The sequence below is a fragment of the Pelophylax lessonae genome (assembly GCF_965119305.1).
Source record: "Pelophylax lessonae genome assembly, chromosome: 12".
NCBI classification, from domain to species: domain Eukaryota; kingdom Metazoa; phylum Chordata; class Amphibia; order Anura; family Ranidae; genus Pelophylax; species Pelophylax lessonae.
In genome coordinates, this window is record NC_138779.1 from 93780274 (window position 1) to 93807260 (window position 26987).

Consider the following 26987-nt stretch of genomic DNA (forward strand, 5'->3'; position numbering starts at 1 on the left):
AACAAAAAAAAACTAAACCTCTTTTGTACAACATTTGCTCTGTGGTGTGTTGCAGTGCAGGTCTGTTGGAATCTACTGTATTTTGACACTGGGGTGCCATTCTGAATAAATAGCAACACAGTGTACTGCACCCAGGGCTGTGTGTTACAGTGCAATAAATTAGAACTATTGGCAAAACCTTTTTTTTTTTTCATTTTGGATAGAGCAAGGGGGGGTTGTAACTAGGGATCGACCGATTATTGGCAAGGCCGATATATCGAGGGCCGATATTGACTTTTGCCGATATATCTGTATCGGCCCCGAAACTGGCCGACATTGCAGATATTCCAAATATTGCTCATTTGAGGGTAAAATTATGTCACATAGCATAATTCCGTTTACAAATGTTATTGAATATGCAACTCACATATGTACAAATTAAAGACATCAGCAATGAAGTGATGTCATGACATCACTTCCAGGTACTGGCGCCAGATTTAAAAAAAAATGACAGTATTCAAAACAGACAAACTTGGCATTTTGAATGCTTTTAAGTGCAGAGGAAGGGTTTAGGTCTTTTAGACCCTCAGATCCCTCCACAAGAGTACCTGTCAAGTGATAAAAATTAAAAAATAACAATTTTTTTAAATGTACGAAAATATCGACCTATATCGGCCGATACCGATATGCAATGGACACAATATCGGTATAGGTATCGGCAACGAAAAACCAATATCAGTCGATCAGCATTTATAACCACTGTCAGATTTTCTTTTTGCCATCTGTACAAAAATTTCCCTTCACTTCCTGTCTCATAGCCAATCAAGGAAGTGAGAGGAAATCTCTGCAAATTAAAGGAAGTTTCTTGGGGACCCCAAGTCACCAGAACTAGTGTCCCCTTTGGAAGATTTCCCAATGTGGCAGAGCGTTGCTCTGCCAGGGTCTAGAAAGGGGTTGTGACCTAGAGTTCTCAACCAGATGGGTTGAGGGGCTCCAGGGTGCTTGTGACATGAAGAAGAAACTGGCTTTTCCGTTTCCTCAGTGTTTTAAAAAGTCCAGTTTGGGACCTGGAGCCTGGAGATTTCTAAGTGTTCCAGATGGGATGAAATCTCCAACCTTGGGTCCAGATATTCAGAAAAGCCAGCATAATAATTAATCAGGTGTGTGCTGGGCTTTTAGTAGTAACCTGACCATGGTTCTGGGCTCCACCTCAGCAGATAGGAGGTCTGGCCAAGGAGTCAGGAGGGCTCCACCCCGGCAGACAGGAGGTCTGGCACAGGAGTCAGGAGGGCTCCACCCCGGCAGACAGGAGGTCTGGCACAGGATTCAGGAGGGCTCCACGTGGGAGTCAGTGCAGCACGAGGCTGCTATCTATGTGCACCCTGTTGATGAGCGACCAGTCTGTAGGAGACAGACAAGGGCCTGGAGTTTAAGGCCAGAGCGGCAGTGCTGCATTTTCAAGCCTGAGGGGCTGAATAATTGTTTATTTTGATTTAAGACTGAAATGCTGAAACCCTTGCGAGGGAAACCCTGTTATTTTGTGCTTGATGACCTTTTTTTTAATAAACATGGGCGAGGAAAGTCCTTCAAAAGGAAGAAAAGCGATTGGCGGTGTCCTTTAAAAGCTCTACATTTGATGTGAGCCCTTACACCGTCTATTACTTTTCTGGGGACAACCCACAATTTGGGTTTTCTTTTACTTTCACTTTCAATAATAATGGTAAACAGGACAAATAGAGAGGGTGAATCTCCTTAACGGGGGCATGGATAGCTATAAAAGTTAACAGGGGCTTTAATCTCTCTCCACTCTGTACAAAACTAAAAAAACACGTTTTGCCTTTAGTTATCCTTTAAAGTAACTTGCATTTTGCCACCTGTTACCCATAGTTATGAGGGTGTATAATGGAAGGTTTTAAGGAGGATGCCATTACTGACCTCTTCCGAAAATTCATTGTAATGCTCTATTCTGCACACTTCTTCCAGGACATCGATTGAGACAATATTGAATCGAGAATGGCTATGCTGCTAACATCTTTAGGAGGAATTTAGCAATGGTTTCCTCTCTGTTTCTCTCAGTACGTGTTTTCTTTTAAAAGGTAAAGCATTTGACCAGCAACAAGATATGAGATGGATTATAAAGCCAGGGCCAATATTTCCTCCGATGGATGTTGACCATTCCGAATACAACTTTCTAATACATTTACAATAATACTGTAGATTCTAAATTCACCAAAAGTTAGACTTTTAACTTATTACAAGTCTGTATTTCAAGCATGAAACTGGCCAAGAAAATGAAGATCTGTCCATTGTCTATGCATTTCCAAGCCCAACCTGTCTGATCTCAATTTGAAAACTTGGGGTTTTTTTGTTGTGTGAAATAAGGCAGCCTAAATACGGAATTCTACAGCTAAAGCTACTGCATTTTTAGAACGTCCAGTCTGCATGAGGCCCAAAAGTGCATTCTTGTCTTTCAACGATTCAGTCGTTTAAGAGGGTAATGGAAAACCCAAAAGTGATATATAGAAAACCATGTTAAGGACCTGTGTCAAAGGGTGTTTTTTTATCTTCAAGCTGGTTTGGCATTCCCATTCAAGTCTATGAGAATGCAAGATTCACTTAAATCAGGTCAAGTGCAGGTCAGAAGGAAGATAACAGATGGTCAAATGCAGCTGTCAGTGAAAGGATGAGCTCCGTAATGTCTTAAAATAATAAAAAAAAATGCCATTAACACAAGCCCAAAGCCCATTGACACAGACTTATCATGTGGGACTGTTGGCAGCTACTCTACTTTGGTGTTTTAAGTAGGCATGTGCCTGGGGTGCAATTCCCTTAGAAGGCAGCTGTTTCTACGACCCTCCACTATAGAAACTTCAACATCTTTGACATGCCATAAAAACAGACCTTATTTCACAAAGACAATGGCAATGATGTCCTTCTCTCTATTAGTAATGCCCATGGCCAACATTAGCACCATTGGCATCAAAGCTGGTATTGCCCTTTTTAGCAGAAATGATTTCTAGCAGGTATTTTATATAATTGACCACCAGTCACTGACATCAATTTTTTGACCACTTCTCCATGCAAGATTTCTTTAGTTGCAAGATGTTTGTGGGTTTCTCAGCATGAACTGCCCATACTAAAATAAAACGTTAGGCAAAACATTTTTACATTTTGGATAGAGTAAAGCCTAGTACATGGGGCAGATTTTGGGTGGCATCGGCCGGTTCAAAAGAAACCAGCGACATTCGGCTGGCTTCTGTTGAAGGGTCATGACCAAAAAAGGTCTGCCGACCAGCTCCTGATCAGCACTTTCAGCCAATGACTGAGAGCGCTGACCGAAGTGTTCTGGTAGGGGGGCCGCCCCCCTGTCAGAACACAATAGCACAGCAGGGGAGATCGGTGCACTAATTCGATTGTTAGCACAGCGGCTCCAACCTGAGCTGTCAGTTTCAAACTAGTAGTGTTTACGACCATCTATGTCCCATTAAGGAGATTTTCCTTCACTTTTTGTCTCATAGCCAAATTAGGAAGTGTGAGCAAATCCCTGAAAAGTAAGGAAATTCCTTGTGGCCTTCCAGGTCACTAGAATTAGTGTCCCCATTGGAAGATTTCCCCTCTGTTACTTTTCTGGGGACAATCAGTCAGTTTATTTTTGACCATCTATGTCCCATTGAGGAGATTTTCTTTCACTTTTTGTCTCAGTCATAGCCAAAATGGGAAGTGTGAGCAAATCCCTGAAAATTAAGGAAATTCCTTGTGGCCTCCCATTGGAAGATTTCCCCTCTATTACTTTTCTGGGGACAATCCAAAGTTTAGGATTTTCTTTTACTTTCACTTTCACTGATAATGGTAAAAAGAACAAATATAGATGCTGAATCTTACTAACAGGGGCGCAAACAGCAATAAAAACTGCCAGGGGTTCTAATCCATCTGCAAAACCAAAAAAATAAAATTGCCTTTTAGTTTTACTTTAAATTACTTCATATTTCAATGGGAATGAAATCAAGGCTTTGATTAAGGCAGTCCGCCGCTCTCTATTTCTACTTTTTAATCTATTTCTTGGTAGATTTGCTAGTGTGATTCAGAACATTACTGTGCTGAAAGACTAATGTTCAGACACTTTTGGACAAATGGCTTCACATTCCCATCAAGCACACTGTTATGATGCAAAATGTATAGTTAACTTTACTGTAAACTGCCAAACTGCCCAGGTATTGAGAAAATAAAAAAGCAAAGCAACCCCAAACCTTGGCATTAAATTGTGCTTACAATGGTTAAATTGCATTTATTTTCATCTTTTATTCAGTCATATGTAAAATCTTTATTATATTATCTCTTATTATAAAATATGAACAAAAATAATCCCTCTATAGTATGTACTTGTCTCCATCCAGAGCACAAAGTGTCATTTTTTATCTGCTATCTTGTTCCTCACTTCTGACAAGTTTTCCTGACACCAAAAGAAATAAGGTGACAGGGTAGGGAGCTACAGCACACAGCCTATGATTGACAGCCTCAGCTCTGTTCCTATGTGCTGTATAAAAGGGGGTGTGTCCCCTCCCTCCAATTAGCTCTCACAGCTCCTATCACTGAGCTCTGCAGAGAGTAAATTTAACTCCCTGTCCCCTTCTTTTTAGAGCTGAGAAATGCTGTGTAAATTCTAGACTTTGAATGGATGTACAGGACAGATGGCTACAGATAACCAGGTACAACTTACGTAAACCTGGTACACACAATAAGAATATTGGATGAATAATCGTCCATTTTTTGTTGCATGCTAGTCTCATATTGAAAATGAAGAGGTTACTCAACGTACAAAAATTCTCGTACGACAGAATACAACTTTGGAAGTAATGTAATGTGTTGAATTGTTTGGTAATGTATTCTTTCATTTCTGAGCGTGCGTAGTCTTGCAATTATGATTTTTTTGGACTAAAACTGTATTGATTAAATGAAAATCGGACGTTTTATTGACTTACGATAAAAATTTTATAGCCTGCACATTCAGATTTTGTAGTCTAAAAAGTCGGAATCAGCTGTCAAAAGCACTATACTAACGATCAGATAATCGGCCGATCGGTCAACGTAAAAAATTGTACTTTATACGGGCCTTTATTGTGTGCTTTGGGCTGTATCACCTGAGACTTATCACTTCACTGGGTATATGTAAGGGTTTACAACCACTATAATCTAAATCTGCTAAAGCATCTAACTCTACCCTCTCCCCAGGTTGACATTGCTGCTGACAAAAGGTGTTTGCATTGCACCCCCATCCAGAAAGCAGACACCCTAACACAGAAAGGGTGTCATCAGGTAAAAAAAGGGATACAAGCCCCATAAAAGGAAATGCAGTCTTTAAATCTTTTTTATTTTTTTTATCGTTGCTGAACATTACAATCGATGTGTTACAAAATATCACCAGAAAAAAAAAAACAAAAAAAAAAACAAAAGCACGTTCCGTCAACACAAATATAGTTATCAACATTTTCATATTCCTAAATATATTCAAATAGAAAAACATGTTAACCCATATCTGCTTTAAACCCCCCTCCCCCCCAAACCTGTGAAAAAAAAAAAAAAAAAAAAAAAGGGAACAGCTCCACGGGTGAGGGAAAACCCCCTCATACCTCCAAAATCCAACACTATTATCACCATGGAGGAGACCAGTCTACCAACCGAACAACATACTCTACCGACTGCACATTAGTAAGGCTCCTTCCTCAGATGTCACAAATCCATCCCAGCCTCCCCATAGTAAAGTGAATTTCTCATGTTTGTGTTTAGATGCCCATACTAACTCCTCCATCCTCCTGATTGCTTCCACTTTAAGTATCCAACTCGAAACCGTGGGGGGTGAGTTTTGCTTCCATTTTGAGGGTATGCAAGCCTTCGCTGCGCTAAGGAGATGGCCAATAATACCTTTTTGAAAAACTGACATCGGAAGATCCGACATATTCAATAAAAAGAAAGCAGGATCATTTGGAATTGTGTGTACAGTAAATTTCTGAATAATCCTATGGACTTCCGACCAGAAATGATTTAATCGGGGGCAGGCCCAGAAAATATGGAACATAGTTCCCTCTGCACTGTTACAACGCCAGCATGCCTCTGACGCTTCCGGGTAACATTTATGCAGTTTAGCTGGTGTGTAGTACCACCTTGACATAATCTTATAACTTGTTTCCTGCAATTTAGTGCATCGGGAGGACCTTAATGTTAGTACTAGCATCTTCTTAATTTGAGCTGGTGAAAATGTTCTACTCATCTCAATCTCCCACATACGAATCCAGGGTAAGACCGGTTGAGTCTGAGGGGTAACCAGTAGGCCATACATATATGACAAAGTACCCTTCTTCCGGCCTTGACTAAAGCAGTAATCCTCAAACTCCGTAAGAGGTCTGATATAAGTACTTGGTGGTGAGAGCGAACCTAAAAAATGGCGCAACTGTAAAGCCTGCCATACCGATAGAGTGTAAGGGCCCTGTGTTTCTGTCAGTTCTAATAGTGTAGGCCATCTATCCTCTATCAGGAAGTGTGTTACCTGAAAAAAGCCGGCTCTACGCAGCCGCATAAAGCTACTGGAAGATAATCCTGGCTCAAATTTAGGGTTACCTAAGATTGGGTAAAGTGGGGAGTCTCTTGAGAATAACCTCTGTTTAAGTTGAATTGCCTCGCACAATCTCAGTGTTGCGCCTATCAGAGGGTGTGATTTCAACGCCAAAGGGCATTCCCTCCACATCCAGGGGGTCCTACTCAGCGCCACAGGGGTCTGTGCTTGCTCTATCTGAACTGATATTTTGTCTTTAAAGTGGCAACCCCAGTCTACCACTCTACCTAGATGGGCGGCTTGATAGTACTTCCTAATGTCAGGTAAAGCAATCCCTCCCATTCTCTTCGGAAGGCTCAGCCAATTTTTTGATATCCGTGGTTTCCCATGTGGCCAGATGAACTTTAAAAATAGGGTATTTACCTGATTAAAAAACTTCAATGGGATCTGAGATGGTAGAGTTTGAAATAAATATAGAAATTTTGGGAGGATACACATTTTGATAAGATTACACCTCCCGAACCACGAGTGTAGTCCCTTCTGCCATTTCTCTAACAGTATCCGTGTCATAGCCATAAGTGGAGGATAATTCAAATTAAATAGCTGGCTTAATTTAGTTGGTATATTAGTTCCTAGATAGCGAATAGCTTGCTCCGGCCATTTAAATTGAAAGTTCTTTTGGATCGACTCTCGCATAGGTATAGTTAAATGTACCCCCATCACCGCAGACTTGGTAAAATTAATTTTGAAATTTGAAAATTTCCCATATATGTCAAATTCCTGCAATAAGTTAGGTAGTGATATCATCGGGTTAGTTAATGAAAACAGCAGATCGTCCGCGTATGCCGATATCTTGTGTTGTACCCCACCCACCAGGATACCACCGATATCCGGGTGACTTCGTATTTTACATAGAAAGGGTTCTAAAACCAACGCAAATAAAAGGGGTGACAAGGGGCAGCCTTGACGTGTCCCATTGCTAATGGGGAAGGGATCTGAGAGAAAGCTATTTACCTTAACCTGTGCAGATGGCATGGAATAGGATGCCGAAATCCAATTCCGCATATTGTTTCCCAGGCCCACATGCCTCAGTACTGCGATCATAAAATCCCAATTGACCCGATCGAATGCCTTCTCGGCATCTGTGCTTAAGAAAATTCCCGGTTTGCGGGCATTGGAGGCAATATGAATTAGGTTAAGGGTCTTGATTGTGTTGTCCCTAGCCTCTCTATTAGGAATAAACCCGACTTGGTCTAAATGTATCAACGGTTGTACATGTTGGGACAATCGTGCTGCCAGTAACTTTGTGAAAATTTTTAAATCAAAATTTAAGAGGGAGATCGGTCTATAGCTACTGCAATCTGCTGGGTCCTTATCCTCCTTATGGATTAATGTAATATGTGCTTTCAGAGTTTCTTTAAGAAAGGCTGGTCCTTCTCTGGCAGTGTTAAAAAGTTTTTCTAAATGGGGGCCTAGTTCTGAAAAGAAAGAGGTATAATAAAACTGAGTGAGCCCGTCCGGTCCAGGCGCCTTACCTGGTTTCATCGATTTAATAATTTGGAGTATTTCTGATTGTGTTATGGGTGTCTCGAGTTTTTCCGTCACTTCTAAGGATAGCCGAGGCATCCCTGAGTTCGCAATATATTCCTTCGCCAGGGCTAAATCCAGGGTAGCAACTGGGAGATTATAGAGATCTTTAAAGAACTCACGAAAAACCTGCGTCATCTGAATTGGCATCACTAGTTTCTTACCCTGCTTATTCTTCACCTGCGTAATATATGATGAAGTCCTAAGATCACGTACTGCGTTTGCTAATGCCTTCCCACATTTGTCTCCTACCTCGTATCCTATTTTTCTTCCTCTTTGGATACCCTTTTTTGCTCTGTCTTGAAGTATGTCCGTAATCTGTCGGCGGATAGTAACCAGCTCCTGCATATTATTTGATGTTTGAACGTGTTTATGGCATGCTTCCGCTTTTTGTAGCCTAACCAGTAACGACTGGAGGGTGCTCTCTCTCTCCCTTTTAATGCGTGCCCCATGTTTAATCAGTATACCGCGTATGACGGGTTTGTGAGCTTCCCATAATAGGCCAGTATTACAATCATCCGTATCATTAATCCTGAAGTATTCCCTAAGGGCCTCTGTTACTTCCGCTAACACCCCTGGACTTTCTAGTATACTTTCATTCAGTTTCCATACCTTTGAGGGGTTTGATGTCATCCTCCCTAGCGAATATCTAAGGAGCACGGGGGCGTGGTCTGACCACGTGATATTGCCTATAGAGGTATCGATTACTGAGTGTAGTTGTGCATGTGGAATCAGGAAATAATCCAGTCTAGTATAGACCTGGTGTGGTGGAGAAAAAAAAGTGTAATCCCGTTCTGACGGGTGAAAGAGCCGCCACACATCCATCAATTGCGCCCGGTTAAGGGCGCGGGACACTTCCTTATGCACTCTAGGAGCCGTCGTGGATGATCCCGAAGAGACATCTATCGAGGGTACTAACGAGATGTTTAGATCTCCACCCATTATCAACTGTCCCTCTACAAAATCTGCCAGTTTATCCAACATCTGAGATAAATATAAATCTGCAGTCACCACATCTTTATTTTGTGTTGATTACCGCTTTAATTTGGTACAATCTTCTTCTGATTTTTTTAAAGGTATGCACTTTGACCCCAACTGTCTGATTGTACAATCTCCTTTAAATCTACCAGTAACTATGTAGGCTGGGGGCCTGCCTGATTGCATACAAATTGATTGGATAGAATAGGTAGGGCCTCATATTACATAATTTTGTCAAATCTAAAGTTGATTGTACAAAGATTGTGTGGTTAAATTGTAAAGTGCCTCTAGGTGCAGTGGGTCAGGGTTTCTTGTAGAAGAGGTTAAAAACACTCACAAGGATAAACTTGATATAAGTTTAGCAATCTCCAAAGAATGTCCAGCAGGGAGGTCTGCTTGGCACAATCCTGTGTCCCAACACCAACCAGCGGTGTGCAGCGGAATGTCCGGAGTGCAGGATGGAGCTGCCGTGCTGTGGGAACCAGGGCGAATCGCAAGCTCCCGAAAGTGACGTCAAGGGGGGGAGGGAAATTTAAAGTTGATTGTACAAAGATTGTGTGGTTAGATTATAATGTGTATAGTGACCCTAAGGCATCCTCAAAGCTTTTTTTTTTAATGAAATGGTGTATTCTTTGCCTATTAAGCAGCAATAAAAGACCTGCTCCCCACTAATCAGTATCTATACCTTAGATGTGGTGACTGTAATTGTTATCAATTTTTAGGTAAAGATCATTTTCAGCAGATACAAAAAATAGCCATTGATCTTGCCAGAATGCAGTATATAAAGGCGGAGCCCAATGACGTCATCACGCTGACAGACATGAACTGCTAGTGATCATTGCAGAGTTCTGTGAAACGCTTCCTGCAGCTGAGGATATTGCTGATTCTTTGTTTCTTGAATTAGGCTGTTACACTTTTGACTCTACAATTGGATTGTTTTGTGAATAGTATAGATTGTGCTATAACAATTTTAATAAATATTAGCAGTGAGCACTATTTTGCATTTTCTGTTCCTTTTTTTTGAATGACGTTACTTTTAGAGCGATCTGGCGTTTACCCTTTAATCTAAGCTCAGCTTCATTCAGTCTAAGCTAATAGTAAATGGATTCCAGTTGTATGTTAATCAAGCTTAAATAGACCTCCTATAATTTAAGGGGGTCTATTGTCAAGGTGAGCAGTTAGAGTGACACAAGATGGCATCGGTAATGCAGCCACCATTGTCTGGTCCATCAACCCATGGAGTACGCCCAGTAGCTGTCTTGGGTACTTTCAGTGCCAGCAACCAGCCACAGAAGTCCTAATGAGTATTAAGGGCAGGGTTGGCCTGTGTCTGCAATGGGTTCAGTGCCCTTAGAGGCCCCTTTGCACCTGCAAGCCACACAGACATTAGATCATTCTGTGCCAACAAGCATGCTTTAGGAGGAAACCAGAACACAACAAAACATACTGCACCACCGTAGATACACTTAACGAATAAACCCAACATGCAAAGCATGCGGACAGAGCATACTGGGAACTTCATCTTGGCAATAACTGCATAGATGTAGAGGAAAGTATTAAAGTATTATGAAGGGTTTAATAACATATACATTGTGATATAGTTTATTTGAAGCATGTGAGATAAAGGTTATGAGCTTATAAATACCACCACCACTTATATATAGAATAACTTTCCATTTGTTTGAGAGAGCAGTCACAAATGTCTAACACAGCACATATGAATTGTTGAAGTTATTACCTATTTAATAGACCTCCCTTTAATGCAAACAGTAGGATTACATCGCTGCCTACCACACACTCTTCCCATTCCTTTTGCCTTCTTATAGGCCATGCAAAATAAAGGAAAAACAAAGGCAGTGCGTCTCTTATGAATACAGGGGTGTAGGCGCTTCCACCCTCTCACATCCCAGCTCCTCCTGGTGCTCAGACCTTCAGGCTGCCGAAGCCTCAGGTAACACAATTCACAAGAAGAGAAGTCAACACTCGGAATGGCATCCAACAATGGTTATCCTTTATTGCAAAAACATGTATACTAGCTATAATACAGCCAACGTGTTTCGGCCATCAGGCCTTAGTCATGGCTGAAGTAAAATGATACTTCCGCCATGACTAACGCCTGGCGGACTAAATGCATTGGTGTGTTACAGCTGTTATACATGTTTTTGCAATAAAGGATAACCATTGTTGGATGCCATTCCAAGTGCCGATTTCTCTTGTGATTAATGTGTCTCTTAGAATAATGATATGATATGATATATGATACGGATTATAGCAACATGTGATTGACATTTACACAGTCCAGTCTATTCACTCACAAGCCTTTTTATCTTTTTCAAGTTTGTTGTTGGACCAACCAACATTTTATATGTTTACATTAACTGTGTTGTTGGTCTTTCACCCATGTGAACTACAATTACTAGCCATCAGCTTTCACAACACTGTTTTGTGGCTGTACAGACTTATAGAATCCCCCAGCGCTTTCATTGAGGATCTTTGTGGTTAAATTGTTACACCCAATTATGCACATTTAAAAACATTGAACGCTTGTGGGCATGGTCAATAAAGAGATCCCTTGAGGCAAATGGCTTGTAGTATGACAAATTTGCTTTGATATGTTTAGACAAAACAGGGCCAGGGGAACGTTGAAGAGAAAGTGTGAATGAAATAACACCATTGGTGTCAATAATGATCCTCCAGCAATGATATCAGTGGCATTTATAGTAACCCAGAGCAATGCTGTCAGTGGCCATAACACTAACACCCAGAATTGATCTCAGGGATTGTAACTCCCTGGTATTGGTGTCAATGGTCTCAATAGTAGCCCCCAGCATTGGTGGCAATGGCCGTAATAAAAAAGCCAGCAATGGTGTCATTGCCCGCAATAATTACCCCCAGCAATAATGTCAGTGGCAGTAGTAATAAACCCAAGTAGTTACAGTATGTCAGTTGCTGCAATAATAACCCTAGGCTTTGGTGTCATTGGCAACAATAATAACCTCCAGCACTGGTGAGAGTGGCTGCATTAATAACCCCCTGCATTGGCGTTGGTAGCTGCATCAATAACCCCCAGCATTGATATCAGTGCCAGTAATAATAACCCCCCAAACAGTTTTAGTGGCTGCAGTAATTACCTTCAGCAATGTTGTCAGTAGCAATAATAATAAAACCCCCAGCTTTGATGGTCAGTAGGAACAAAAATACATCTCTCTTCACTTGGGGTCAGTAGTAGTAATTTTAAATTTACCGTTCATACATAGGTTGTCAGTGGAAATTAAATGAAATCTCCCATTAACTGGTGGTCAGTGGCAAGTGATTAAATCCCCCCTTCATTGGTGGCCAGTGGCACTGAAATTAAACCCCCGCTCTTTCATCGGTGGTCACTGGTGGCTAACTAAATTCCCCTTTCACTGGTGTTCAATGTTTACTTACCTAATGACACACTCTTGCACCACTGCCTCTTTCCCCAATAACATTAGCCTGGGATTATATTTGTACTGTCAGGCGGAGACTACTCTGACAATACAGCTTTATTATGGAGCAAGGTGCTAGAATGCAGGACACGCCAGGTTGTCTCACAAGATCCAGGGTGCTTGGCAACTATAAGAATGTACTCCGCTGAAAGATCTGGCTGGTGAATGGTGAGTATAAAAAGCTCCTTTGGAAAAAAAAAAAAGCTCCATCATGTAAAAAAAAGTTTTCCTGACAGACTCCATGGCAGCCTATGTGGGTTAGTCCCGCCTCCTCCTACCTCATAGGACCCCACTCCCATAAATTTCACTCTGCCCCAGAGACCATGTTCCTTTTTTGTCCTCCTCCTGTTGGATGGATATCAAGTCTTACCTCATGAAGATTTTCAGTCTATTTCCTGGTGATTTACACGATCGATTCCAGGCTGAATTCCTGAAGAGTCCAGTACGCCCTAGCTACTAGCGGGGTAGGACACGGGTGTGCAATCCCATGCATTGGAGAAGCATAAAGCCTGGCCACTGGCGGGCAAGCTGAATACGGCCAATTGTCCTAGCTACTAGCGGGAAGCCCATTAATACACCCCGAATCGATGCACTGGAGGTTTTTGTGTCCCAGGTCAGACCGTGGTTCGGAGCGTGCTTGGTAACGTATGGCAGCCATTTTTTTGTATATGTATTTTGTCCTGCTGTGTTTTGGAACGCAGGTGCGTTCCATCTTGTGGCCCCGGCTCTTCCTGTGTTCCAGCGCAGCTTCTGGGTCACCGCTGGGTGTCTGGGGGCGGTGCCGGCGCAGTGGAGTGGCTGTTCCGTGCTCACACATGCGCACGGATGCTGTCTGTCACGGGGGGGGCGGTGACGTCATTATCTGGCGGCAGATTTAAACTGCTGTCACAGTGGATCACATTGGGATCGTACTGCGGGCATATGCGGCGGCTTCCCTGTGTTTGATCGTTCTCTGCTAGTGGTAAACTTAAAGTGGAGTTCCACCCTAATTTAATACTTACCTCCATCTTCTCGCTCCGGGTCACCTGAAAAAGAAATGGATAATCGCATATTTTTTTTTTTTTTACTTACCTCGTAGCGAAGAAAATATACTTACCTTACTTCCTTCTTCCTCCTTCCTCGGCCACGGCCCGTCGTCACTTCCTGGCTCTGCAATGATTCCTGGGAGCTGAACGTCATCGCTCCCAGGAATCATTGCGCCTGCACCGCCCCCGACGTCAGTTCCGGGCCGCGCGCGTCATCCCCTTCTAAACAGCTTCTGGGCATGCCCAGAAGTTGTGGAGGGATGACGCGCGCGCCCCGGAAGTGACGGCGGGGCCGGCGCAGGGCATCGTGGGACCGAAGAAGGCGGAAGAAGACGCCGAAGGGGATCTCGCTGGCTTCAAGCTGCCCACATCTGAGATGGCAGTGCTGGACAAGACGTTTTCAAGGTAAGTATTTGTCCTAACAGGTAAGTGCAACCTGGGACAGATCAGAGGCTAGCCATTGTGGAATGCACTAGCCCTGACTGTCCCGGGGGTATTTAAAAAAAAAATAAAAAATCCAGGGTGGAACTCCGCTTTAATCCTGCTGGATGTCTGTGTGCAGTCTGTGGTGTATGCAGCACTTCCTTATTCCTGTGTTTGTTACAGTCTTCCTGTTAAGAGTAGTATGGATACTTCACCGCCCCCCAGTGGCCAACCCTTACTCTACAGGTAAGAATGGTATTATTTTTACCTATCCCTGTGCGGTTTGGATTTGTAGGGGTAATTTTTCCCTTTTCTCTTAGCCCTTATAGGTCTGATAAACAAACTAAAGCACGCGAAGATAAGGACCTTACTAGGTCACAACGTCATAACACTTCTCCTGGCACTAGTCGCCACAAGTCTTCTACCAAACATCACAGGGAAGGCTCCATGGTTGCATCAGCACAAAGACACCCTGATAGAAGATCTTGCTGGGGTTGTGCAGCATGTGTTTCTGATGGCAAATCAATATGCGATGCATGTTTTGCCCATGCCTCTAGAGAAAGGGGGAATGATAACCAGCAGGTGGAATCCCTGGTAAGACGGGTGGTCCAAGAATCCCTACAAAACCTGGAGGTTGACCGCACCTGTAGCCCCTCGGCTGGTATGGCAGACATCCCTGTTAGGGATAGCCTCAGTACTCCCGGCCCTTCTCAGCAGAGCATTTCCGGCTTCAACTCCTCGGATAGTGAGGACGAATCGGATACTTCTGGCACAGGCTTTGATTTTGCCTTGGTCCCTACCCTGGTTAAGGCAGTAAAGGGAGCCCTAAAGTGGGAGGAGCCAGTAGAGTCACCATCTAAACAAAGAAGGTACTTCAAGCACCTAAAGAAAGAGCGCCATAACTTTCCCTTTTTAGGTGAACTTGGTGAAATTATCTCGGATGAGTGGGGATGTGCAGAGAGGAAAAATTCTCTGGTATCCAAAGTTTCCAGGATGTACCCATTCAAGAGTGAGGATGTGAAGCACGTGGAGTCAGCGCCCCTAGTGGACGCCGCCCTCATGAGATTAGTGAGGCACGTCACTCTTCTACTCGAAGACACAGTGTCTTTTAAAGATGGGCTGGAAAGAAGAATCGACACGGACCTTAAGAAGATTTATGTGTCTGCTGGAATGGCTTGTAAGCCAGCCCTAGCCATTGCGGCTTTATCCAAGGCCATGGAGGCCTGGACAATAGAGGTGGATTCTGATCTAAGGCCCGTATCAGAAGAAGTAGCCAGAGCTTCAGCAGTGAATGAGCTCAGACTGGCGGCTTCTTTTCTGGGGGAGGCTTCCCTAGATATTATTCGTCTGGTGGCCCGAGGCAATGCTCTCTTCAGTGACAGCTAAATGGGCTCTATGGCTGCGCCCCTGGCTGGCTGATCCTTCCTCCAAGCAGGCTTGGTGCCGTATTCCATTAGAAGGGTCTTCCTTGTTCGGGAACAAGCTGGAGAGCGCTATTTCACGGGCCACGGGCCATAGGTCGGGGTTCCTCCCGCAGGATCGTCGTCTGCTGGGTCAGAGAAGGACACAGTCCAGACAATCTTTGGATAGAGCGAAGGATGCTGGAAGTTACAGACCTGGTCGTGAATTCCAGAAAACATGGAGGAAAAATCCATCTTCAAACCAAAAGGCTTCCAAAGGAGCCTCTTCTAGTAGCCGGGAAGCGGCTAAGTCCTTTTGATGTTGGGCCTGTCCAGACGGTTCAGGTCGGTGATCGCCTTCTCCGGTTTCGACACGTCTGGGCAGCCTCGATAAAAGATTTTTGGGTCATCAGGACAATCTCTACAGGACACACTTGGTCGTTCTGCAGTCCACCTATCCTCAAGTTCGTTCCCACAGCTCTTCCACGGTCGGAAGAAGAAAGGCAAATCCTTTCGGCATATGTAGATGCGCTGCTGCTTCAAGGCGCAGTAGTTCCAGTACCAGCCAAAGAGAGGTTTCAAGGCCTCTATTCACCACTCTTCTTAGTAATGAAGAAGAACGGCCCCTGGAGACCGTTCATAGACCTCACGCATCTAAACTCCTTTATAAAAAAGGGAAAATTCGAAATGGAGACACTATTGACAATCCGCCAGGCGGTTCAGCCAGGAGATTGGCTTGTGTCAATAGACTTGAAGGATGCATATTTCCATGTGTCTATAGCAACAGAGTTACAGAAATACCTGCTGTTTGCTGTGGATCAACACCATCTTCAGTTTACATGTCTCCCATTCGGGCTCACAACATCTCCTCAAGTATTTTCAAAACTTATTGGCTGTGGTAGCCCTGATCAGAATCAAGGGAGTGCGTCTTCACCATTATTTAGACAACTTACTACTTCTGTCGCAAGATCGAGAGCAACTCCTGGTTCACAGAGATCTAGTCAGGCGACTCTTCTCGAGTTCGGCTGGTTGCTAAACTTGGAAAAGAGCCATCTGGAGCCCACACAGGCACTTATCTTTCTCGGGGCTCAATTCAATACAGTCAAGGGCATCATCTCCTTGCCTCTAGAGAAAATCCTGATTATCAGAGACAGAGTACAGCTGGCCATGTGAACATCTCATCTCCATGTCTCACAGTGCCTCAAAATAATAGGCACTATGGTGGCCACGACACCTATGGTGAAATGGGCTCAATGGAGGATGCATCCTTTTCAAACAGGATTTCTTCGCCAATGGTGCCCAGGCGACATGGATCATCTGATTTGGATTTCCCCAGTAATGTGGGCAGGGCCGCTGATAGAAATCATGGGGCCCCGTACAGCCTAGCTGACGGGGCCCCCTTAAGCCCCACCCATGGCCCCACCCCAACCCCGCCCCTGGTCACATCCCAGCCCCACCCCCGGCCCCACCCTAGGCCCCGCCTTTAAACAAAGTGCAGTTTTGTCTTCAAGTGATATTTACCTTCCTCCAGACAGTTTTGGGTTACTTCAAATGAAATGGAATCAGTATACAGAGGTTTACTTTTTCTGAGAGATATTAAAGGAACACTCTAACCACCACGACCACTTCAGTGATCTGAAGTGGTGATGGTGGTAGGAGTCAGATACACTGCACATGCTGGGATATTTACAGTTATGTGCTGGGGGATAGTTGCACCCCTAGTACCTGTGACTTAGGTAGCTAGAACATGTCATGTCGTCCTTATTCATACGTGTATGAACAAGGACATGACATATTATGACAAAACACAACTAGTTATTAAAAAACATATTGTAACAATTGACACACGCTAATGCACATACCTTTTCTAAGACTGCTGTCGGTTACTGCAGGCGGGTAATGCTGGTGGTTACTGCTTGCGGGTAATGCTGGTCATGCGGGTACTCTGGAAGAAGCAGCGGCTGCAGTAGAGAGCAGAGCTGCTGCTTCCTGTATCTAAAACCAAAAAAAAGAGACTAAGCGCTGTGATAATCATGTGCCTATAGCTGCCAGAGAGGATCAACCTAGGGACCGTGAGGATGCTAGGAAAATGCACACAAAAGAGTCGCTTGGGAGTCTCACCAGGAGACGCTTGGGGCTGTGATGAAAAATACTAATGCCATTGCAAATAAAGTAAAACAACTTACTGTTTATTAAGATGAACAAGGGAAACAGTTAAAATAATAATACTGTCATGTGCTTTCTGCTTCACTGACCCTTTAAGACAAGCCGAGTGTTCTGGTCAGTGGATAGAGCCGAATAGGAGCCAATCCTGCAGCTGTCTAAAAAAGGCTGGGAGTGCTGGGAGAAAAAGGACAACCTGTTCCTTGTAATGCTAACCCCAGTGGACTGTGTAACATACCATGGGGGACTTCCAGCGGTCCGCTTGTAGACACACAAAGGGCTCTGTCCAGGCAAAGAGGTGGAGGGGAGATCAATGGCGATGGAGCCGAACACTGCAGCTGGAGGATGACGTCACCGCTGTGAGCCGACCGACAATCCGATGGTATGGGACAGGCCGCACTCGGCTACTGAAGGCCGTGTGATGCTTGGACAAAGCCATCCCATACCACCAGAGTGTCGGTCGGCTCACAGCGGTGACGTCATCCTCCGGCTGCAGTGTTCGGCTCCATCGCCGTCGGTCTCTCCTTCGGCAGACATCCTAAGTCTCCTGCGGCAGCTGGGAGATCGCACGGCAGTTGCGGGTGTCCGTGAGCCACCAGCCAAAGGTGGGAGACTCCCGCAAGTCGCGAGAGACTTGGGATGTCTGTGATCGGCTCCAATACCCGGAAATGTAGAATCTCATATATATATATATATGATCCTGTGCAGCGCGAAGGCCCTGTAGCAGTAAATCTGCTACGGGGCAGTCAGCAACTGGTTAAGATCATCAGCATTATGATAACTCTGTCGTGTGTATGGTAACATCCATGCCATATTGTGCTTCAGAGACAGTGCCATCCATGCCATTGATGCAATGCCATAATGCATGTGCTGCAGAGATGGTGCCATCCATGTCGATGCAATGTATGTGCTGCAGAGACAGTGGCATTCATGCCGATGCCATGTATGTGCTGCAGAGACCGTGCCATCCATGCCAATCCAATGTATGTGCTGCAGAGACCATGCCATCCGCTGTAGAGCACCTACATGGCATTGGCATGAATGACACTGTCTCTGCAGCACATACATGGCATCGGCATGGATGGCATGGTCTCTGCAGCACATACATTGGATTGGCATGGATGGCACGGTCTCTGCAGCACATACATTGCATCGGCATGAATGCCACTGTCTCTGCAGCACTTACATTGCATCGTCATGGATGGCACGGTCTCTGCAGCACTTACATTGCATCGGCATGAATGCCAGCAGACAGTGCCATCCATGCCGATGCAATGTATGTGCTGCAGAGACTGTGCCCTTCCAATGCCATGTATATGCTGCAGAGACAGTCCCCCCATGCTAATGCCATGTATGCGCCGCAGAAACAGTGCCCCCCCTTCCAATGCCATGTATCATACATGGAATTGGCATGGGGGGGGCACTGTCTCTGCGGCACATACATGATATATGTGCTGCAGAGACAGTGCCCCCCCATGCAAATGTCATGTATGTGCATCAGAGACAGTGCCCCCACCCCATGCCATGTATGAGCTGCAGTCAGAGACAGTGCCCCCCATGCCATGCATCATACATGGCATGGGGGGAGGGCACTGTCTCTGACTGCAGCACATACATGGCATGGGGGGGGGCACTGTCTCTGTCAGAGACAATGCCCCCCCCCCCCCATGCCATGTATGTGCTGGCGCTGCAGCTAGAGACAGTGCCCTCCCGCTCCCCCCTCATGCCAAAGCCATCCCCCAAGCACACACCTGTTGTAAAACACTTGCGTCCTCCTCCTGTCTGGACTGCTGAACTCACACTTTAAAAAGCAGCTGCCTCCTCCTCTGATTGCTACACAGCCTACTACAGTCTACACCGCTGTAGCTTCTAAGCTGAGTTGGGCTGTCACTCACTGAGTCACTCACAATCACGAGTCTCACACAGCACAGGCAGCCTCTGTCTCTCGTCGCAGGATGAGTGGAGAGCAGAGCAGAGCTTAGTGCCGGCCGTGGGCGGAGCCGCGGAGGATAATAGATCCCTCCGCCAGAGAAGGTATAGGCATTCAAGGCAAAGTGAAAGTGCAGACAGGCGGCCGGGACTTGAGCCGGACGGCGCCCTCCGTCAGCGTAGAACGCGGCGCGGGGCTGATGACATGATGCGCCGGCGCCCGAAATAGAAAAAATAGTCCCAGACTCCCCCCAGCACACAACATCGCAGAGGGGCCATAGAAAGAAAAAAAAACACACACACACAGGCGCAGCCTAAGATGCATGCAGTAAGGCTTTTTTTTTTTTTTTTTGCGCTGTTTAGAGATTTCACCGGGCCCCCCTACTGAGCTGAGGACTCCGGGCCCGGTACAACAGGGCCGGTTGTACTGGCCTATCAGCGGCCCTGAATGTGGGACAGTCCCCTGTGGTGGTTGCAGAAGAGGAATCTACTCAATTGCCATTCTATCCTTCCCATCTCTTGGGTCACGATAACCACAGACGCAAGCAACACAGGTTGGGGCGCTCACTGCCTATCAGAGATAGCCCAGGGCAAATGGAATCCTCGGTTACACAGGGAAGTTTCAAACATCCTGGAGCTTCGAGCAGCGTTTCGAGCTCTCCAAGCATTTCATCACCTTACAGTAGGAACATCTGTCCTCCTGAGGCTGGACAATACGACGGCAGTGTCGTATATAAAGCGTCAAGGGGGAACTCGCAGTCACTCTTTATTGAGAGAAGTCGAGCCAATAATGGTCTGGGCTCAGAAATACTTATCCAACCTCACTGCGGTTTTTCTGTCAGGGACACAGAACATCCAGGCGGATTTTCTATCACGAGTCTCCATGGACAACGAGTGGAGTCTTCATGCCGATGTGTTTCAGTGGCTAAAATCAAAAGGGTTCCTTCCGGAAGTGGATCTGTTCGCTTCCCCGTGCAACTTCAAGTTGGAGAAGTACTACACGAGCTTCAAATGCCCACAAGCTTTCGGGGTGGATGCCCTAAGAGAGCAGTGGAGGTTTCACAAGGCTTACGCCTTCTCACCAGTTCCAGTCCTCCTTCGATTCCTGACGAGACTCAGGTCGGAAGAAGTGGAGGCTCTTGTGATAGCCCCATATTGGCCGAACAGGCCCTGGTTTCCAATGCTGCTACAGCTGAGCTTTCGCAAGCCAGTTCCACTACCTTCCAGGCAGGATCTCCTGTCTTAGGGAACGGTGCTACACCCTTGCCCGGCCCATCTGCACCTGATGGCCTGGTTTTTGAAAGGGAAAGGCTGGAGGCATTAGGGTGTCCAAGTGGAGCTATCTCCACACTGTTGAATGTGAGAAGAGCTGGAACAAATAGAGTCTACGAAAGGATATGGAAGAAGTTCATGTCTCATATCTCCGGAAATATGGATGTGCAAGGCACTCCAAATGTTCAACACATTTTGAGTTTTCTACAATCTGGCCTGGATCTGCCTTTACCAGTCAGTTCTCTTCGAGTTCAAGTGTCAGCTATCTCGGCTTTCACAGGAACATCCTGGGCAAAGCATCCTCTAGTGAGGCAATTTTTCAGAGGATCTTCTAGGCTCAGACCACAAAGGAAGCCCAGATTCCCTAAGTGGGATCTTCCGCTTGTTCTGGATTTCTTTGCAGACCTCAGAAAAGATAACCTGGTTCAACTCTCCATCAAAGAATTGTCTCTTATAGTAGCGTTCCTGGTGGCAGTCGCCTCAGCAAAAAGGATCTCTGAGCTTGGAGCTTTGGGATGCAAAGAACCCTTTTTGTCGTTTTTCTCGGATTTGGTGGTTCTGATTCCCATGTTGGATTTGCATCCAAAAGTATCCTCTATTTTTCATGAAAATAAGGAAATTGTCTTGCCAACATTCAAATCCTCTGACTCTGCGACTCATCCACTGGATGTAGGGCAAATTCTGAAACTATATCTGGAAGCCACATCTCATTTCCGCCATTCGGATTATTTGTTTGTCCTGTTCTATGGAAAGAATAAAGGCTTGCGTGCTTCATCTAGAACGATCGCATCTTGGATTGTCCAGTCCATTCAATGGACCTATAGAGCTAAAGGTTGGCTCCCCCAGAGGCGGTGACAGCGCATTCTACAAGAGGAATGTCAACTTCTTGGGCAGCGTTTCGTCGTGTGGCTCCCGAAGTTGTATGCAAAGCGGCCTCATGGTCCTCAATTCACACTTTCATGGCTCATTATTGTGTTGAGCCAGCTTCTTTATCATCTATTGATTTTGGTTTGCGGATACTATCAGTTGATGGTGCAAATTAAATTTCTTTTGAACAGCAGATTGCCCACCCTGGTGTGTTTGGCTAGTTATTTCCCACACGTAGGCTGCCATGGAGTCTGCCAGGAAAACGGAAAATTTATATCAAATACTTACCGTAATTTTCCTTTCCTGATGGACTCCATGGCAGCCGGAGTCCCCACCCATCTGCCGGAGGAGGCTATTTTATGGAACATGGTCTCTGGGGCAGAGTGAAATTTATGGGAGTGGGGTCCTATGAGTTAGGAGGAGGCGGGACTAACCCACATAGGCTGCCATGGAGTCCATCAGGAAAGGAAAATTACGGTAAGTATTTGATATAAATTTTCCGTTTTGCTTACAAATGAGCCTTTAAATGTATATCTGCCATTCCGGAATATTGTTAGCTTGACAGCTTTGTCAAACATGAGTGATTCACTTTTAGGCCCCTTTCACACTGTCCGCTCCGTCGGCGGACTCTGTTTTTCTCAGTGGGGGATCGATCCCCCGCTGAGCAGATGGATGGCAGCTCTGTCTCCGCTCTGTGTGCGGAGATGGAGCTGTCAGGCCCCCGCTGTCCTCTATGGGGAGATAGGATGAGAAAGGATTACCTGTCCATTCTCATCTGATCCCATCCGATCTGATCCGCCAGACGGATGGAAAATAGGGTTTCCATCTGTCTGGATTTCACGGACAAGATTGGATCAGAAGTCAGCGGAAATGTCTCCGCTGACATCCGCTGCCCCATAGAGATGCATGGGGCATCTGTTCAGATCCACCTGAAAAACTGACAGGCGGGTCTGAACAGTCCGCATGTGTGAAAGGGGCCTAAGGGCCAGTTCACACCACAATTTGTGTTCCAGATGCGTTTCTGCATCTGCGATTTTGATGCATTCTGATGCATTTTTATTTGTTTTTTTTTTTTGTGTTACTGTTCATTTTTTCCCTTTACCTCAATCCAGGACATGTGCATTCCGGTGCATTTTTTATGCATTTTGTCACGTTCCATGCAGAAAAAAATGCAGCATGTTCTACTTTTGTTGACTGCACTGGAGCGTACTGCACTGGTGTGAACTAGATCCATTGGGATACATGTAAAAAAAACACTGTGCATGCATTTTTAATGCAGATTAAAAATGCACTGGACTGCATCTGGTGTGAACCAGCCCTGAAAAGTACCTGCTCTAACTTTTATTGGTTTTGTTTATTTGGTTCCTTGCCTAGCCTTGATTTTTATGTCCAGAAACATTCAGAAAAGATGGTGTTAGCTCTCCCAACCTTTTAAAGGTAATTCCGGTATGTCGGGAAAAAGTATTAAACAGCTGAGAATTACAAAAGTTTCAGAGCCTGAGGACTTTACACGCCTTCAATTTAATTACAGCTTACCAACATATTGTTTGTAATATGTCTGGAATCTGGTTATGATATTTACGGCAACTTACTGGAATGACTGCAAGTTCATGGTGACTCATTAGCAATACATTTATTGTTTTTTTTTTTTTTTTTACTGCCGTGTGACTTTGAAATACTGTATTCTTTACCTCCCCTTCATAATACTCTCCCCCTCAATCCTATAAAAAATCCCAGAAACTTCCTTTAATTCTCTTTATATGCTTGATACGGCTATTTCTTGTTAAACCGACTTTGGTTTGTTGTTTGTATTTTATATATTTCAATAAAAACCTATTGAAAGTAAAAAATCCCAGAAACATTTGAAGTGGAACTTTTGGTAAAACTCCATAGCCAATAGGTGGTAAACCACCTATTAGCCTAGGTATGCATTTATTCAGAAATCCTTGTAAAATCCCTAGTATAATTACCCAACAGGCATCTCAATATTTGAAGCGTAACTCCACTTTTTTTTGAGAAAAAAACATTTCCCTCTGGGTGATCTCTGTACATTGAAGGGATTTTAACAAACTTTGTTGCAGATTCCTACCTTTTGTTATTCTGAAGAAATCCCTGTTTGTTCCTCTGTAGTGAGTGGGTCTAATGGGAGCGGTTTCATAAATATTTATCAGCTGTGGAGGCTGCAGGGCTCTAATGAGAAAAGCTGCTGGGCCTGCACCCCTTTAAATGTGTGCCTATTGGGAATATCTCACCAAAAATTACATTTTTGTTGCAGGGGATGCCAGAAATCTGACTTGTATATCTGACTAAAGCCCCGTACACACACGCAGATCGTCTTCATACAAACGTCGGCGGACGAAAGATCTGCCGATTGTATGCGTGTTAGTATGGTTCCTCCGACAGATGTCTGCACACAATCTGCGGACAAGAGTCTTTCTTGCAAACATGAAAATTTTTGTCTGCAGACACCAGAATGGACAATTGTTTGCCTGTCAGTACAGAAATCAGCCTACAGACCGCAGATTTGCAAGACTGGGCATGCTCAGAAAATAAAAAACACAGGGAAAGTTAACCATTACATGACATCACTTCTGCAGTCAGCTGAAGTCTGCAGACAAAATTCTTGTGCTGTCCTTGTGCTGTCTTTGCACTTTTCAACAGACACCGACATCCCGGGGAGAAAAGATGAACATTTGTATGACGACGATCTGCGTGTGTGTATGGGGCTTTAGGCAGACAGGAAAATTGGTGAGTCAATCACAGAAGCAGGAAATGATGTTTCTGGGGTGTGGTCAGTACACATTTTTGTACAGAACACCTCCAGGTAGCCATATTGCATTGCATTTCAGAAAATTACAGCAGATTGAAAAGGAAACTTTAATAACATTCAATTACAATATGATTTATGTCGCAATTGTACACGCTATATTGCTTTTTCTTTATTTGCTGATTTTTTTTCCCCCACGAAAGTGAAGATACCCTTTAACCATTTACCATATACAGAATACAATCCATATAACAGAGCCGCCTTATCAAAGTAAGTATGCATCTTGTAATGCCTCGTGCACACAATCAGATAATCAGACGACTTATTGTTCGGATTTTGTTTCATGATACTAATATTGAATTCAACAATGTTTACTAAATGTATGATTTTTTTTTTTGTACGATTCTGAAACAGCTTCCTGTTTGCATAGCTACGTATCAGAAGTGATGTCATATAAGTGTGACCCCTGTGTCTGCCATGCCTTTTGGCTATTTCTGTTCGTATCGTAGAGGCATATCCGTGTATTGCTATCCGCACGCTTAATAGTTTGCTCGCGTTTATTCGTTTGTTCTCATAGTACAAATGGAGAACTGTACTGAAGGAATGCAGGACCCAGCACTTCCAGTTGCCATCTTGGGGATACTGAGTATCGTTCTCCCATCTCCTTCTGGGTTTTTTTCGTGTTTCCGATCATGCGTGGTCTTTGTCTATCGCTTTTTAGCAAACGCATACTGTACTGGTTAAAACGATTGTCGTTCGCTAGGCTATCGTACAAGAAAAGTTTTTGTGTTTGTCCTGTCGGATATTTTAGGACGAACTGTCGTGATTGGCTGTCAAAAGCTGTGTACTAACGATCAGATTATCGTGCAATCAATTTGAAAACAATTTTTTTCTTCCGATTATCTGATTGTGTGTATGAGGCATAATGCCCAGTACACACGATCCGAAAATCGGGCGACGTTCCATCCGTTTTTTTTCGTATTCTAGCAGCTCTCAATAATATTCGCTAAACGGGAGAGGTTACTCACGATACGAATTTTCTCGGACGATAATTCTTAGCTTCCGGTATGCGTAACCACGCTGTAGCGCGTGAGAGGAAATGATGTAATGTGCGTGTGTCCCCTCTAACCACGCCTTGAGTGCCTTTGTGACGAGCTGTTCAGATTGTTCGTGTGTTGCCGCGTTATTTCACTCGTTCCCTCGCACGTTCTGTCTGATACCTGCAAAGATGGAGGATACCAGCCTTCCAGTTGCTATGCTAGGCGTTCTGGCTATCCAGAACGTTCTCAAGCAAAAACAACAGAGAAGATGAAGATCGTGGAGTAAGGAATGGCTCCTCAACCGTTCTAAGTACTCACACATGCATCTCATCCGTGAGATTCAGGAGAACAATCCGGATGATTTCCGCAATTATTTAGGAATGGATGATGACTGCTTCCAGCATCTCCTGTCATCTGTCACTCCCCGGATACAGAAGCAGGACACAAACATGCGTGAGTCGATCAGTGCAGAACAAAGGCTGATAGCCACCCTGCGGTATCTGGCAACAGGAAGAAGCTTGCAGGACTTGAAATTCACAACTGGAATATCCCCGCAGGCCCTTGGAAAGATCATTCCTGAGACCTGCAAGGCGCTGATTACTGCTCTACAGAAGGAATACATAAAGGTAATTTTTCTAATTACTCTCAGATATTACCAATACCAACTGCAATTTTCTAAAATAATAGTTGTTAACCGTTTTCTGTCGGCAGCGCACAGATTTATATATTTTTTTATTTGTTTTTACAGTTCCCCGAGAACACAGAGGAATGGTTGGAGGTGGCCAAAAACTTTAATGAAATGTGGAACTTCCCAAACTGTGGAGGTGCGATAGATGGGAAGCATGTACGCATTACCCCACCTGCCAACTCCGGATCTTATTACTATAATTACAAGGGATTCTTTAGTATTATCATGATGGCAGTTGTGAACGCTAACTACGAATTCCTATACTTAGATATAGGTACAAATGGGCGCCACTCAGATGCCAGTGTTATTGAGCAAACCGAGTTCTATAAGCGCCTCCAGAACGAGACACTGAATTTACCAACAAATGCTCAGAATGTGGAAGGTCTCAATTTCGTTTTCATAGCGGACGATGCGTTTGCATTAGGAGAACATTTGATGAAACCTTTCCCCATGCGTGGCTTGACCACAGAGCAGAGGATCTACAACTATAGGCTGTCACGTGCACGCAGGGTTGTAGAAAATGCGTTTGGAATACTGGCCAACAGATTCCGCATTTTTCAAACTGCCATTAACTTGGCAATGTATAAAGTGGATACTGCTGTTTTGGCATGTTGTGTCCTTCATAACTACCTCCGCCGCCATGTACAGGGGTATGCTGCATCAGCACCAGATCGGGAAGGTGATAGATCTGGAATATCCAACCGCGAGGAAGGGCAGGAGTGCCTTGCTGGACTGACTTCTGTGGACCGAGTGCCTTCCAGGCTACCAACCCAAAGTGCTCGGCAAAGCAGGCTGGATTACCTGGCATATTTCAATGGAATCGGTGCAGTGAGCTGGCAGAATGACATGTAG

The 26987-nt window shown here is 44.6% G+C and overlaps 1 protein-coding gene across 1 annotated transcript; it reads left to right on the forward strand.

The window, feature by feature from the left end:
- Positions 1-4667: 4667 nt before the first annotated feature.
- Positions 4668-26987, forward strand: LOC309568889 (putative nuclease HARBI1; the record flags this gene model as incomplete). The annotated part of the gene is made up of 3 exons (XM_082274669.1): positions 4668-4685; positions 25759-26073; positions 26196-26987. The coding sequence occupies 3 exons, from the start codon at positions 4668-4670 to the stop codon at positions 26985-26987; spliced, it is 1125 nt and encodes a 374-aa protein (XP_082130795.1).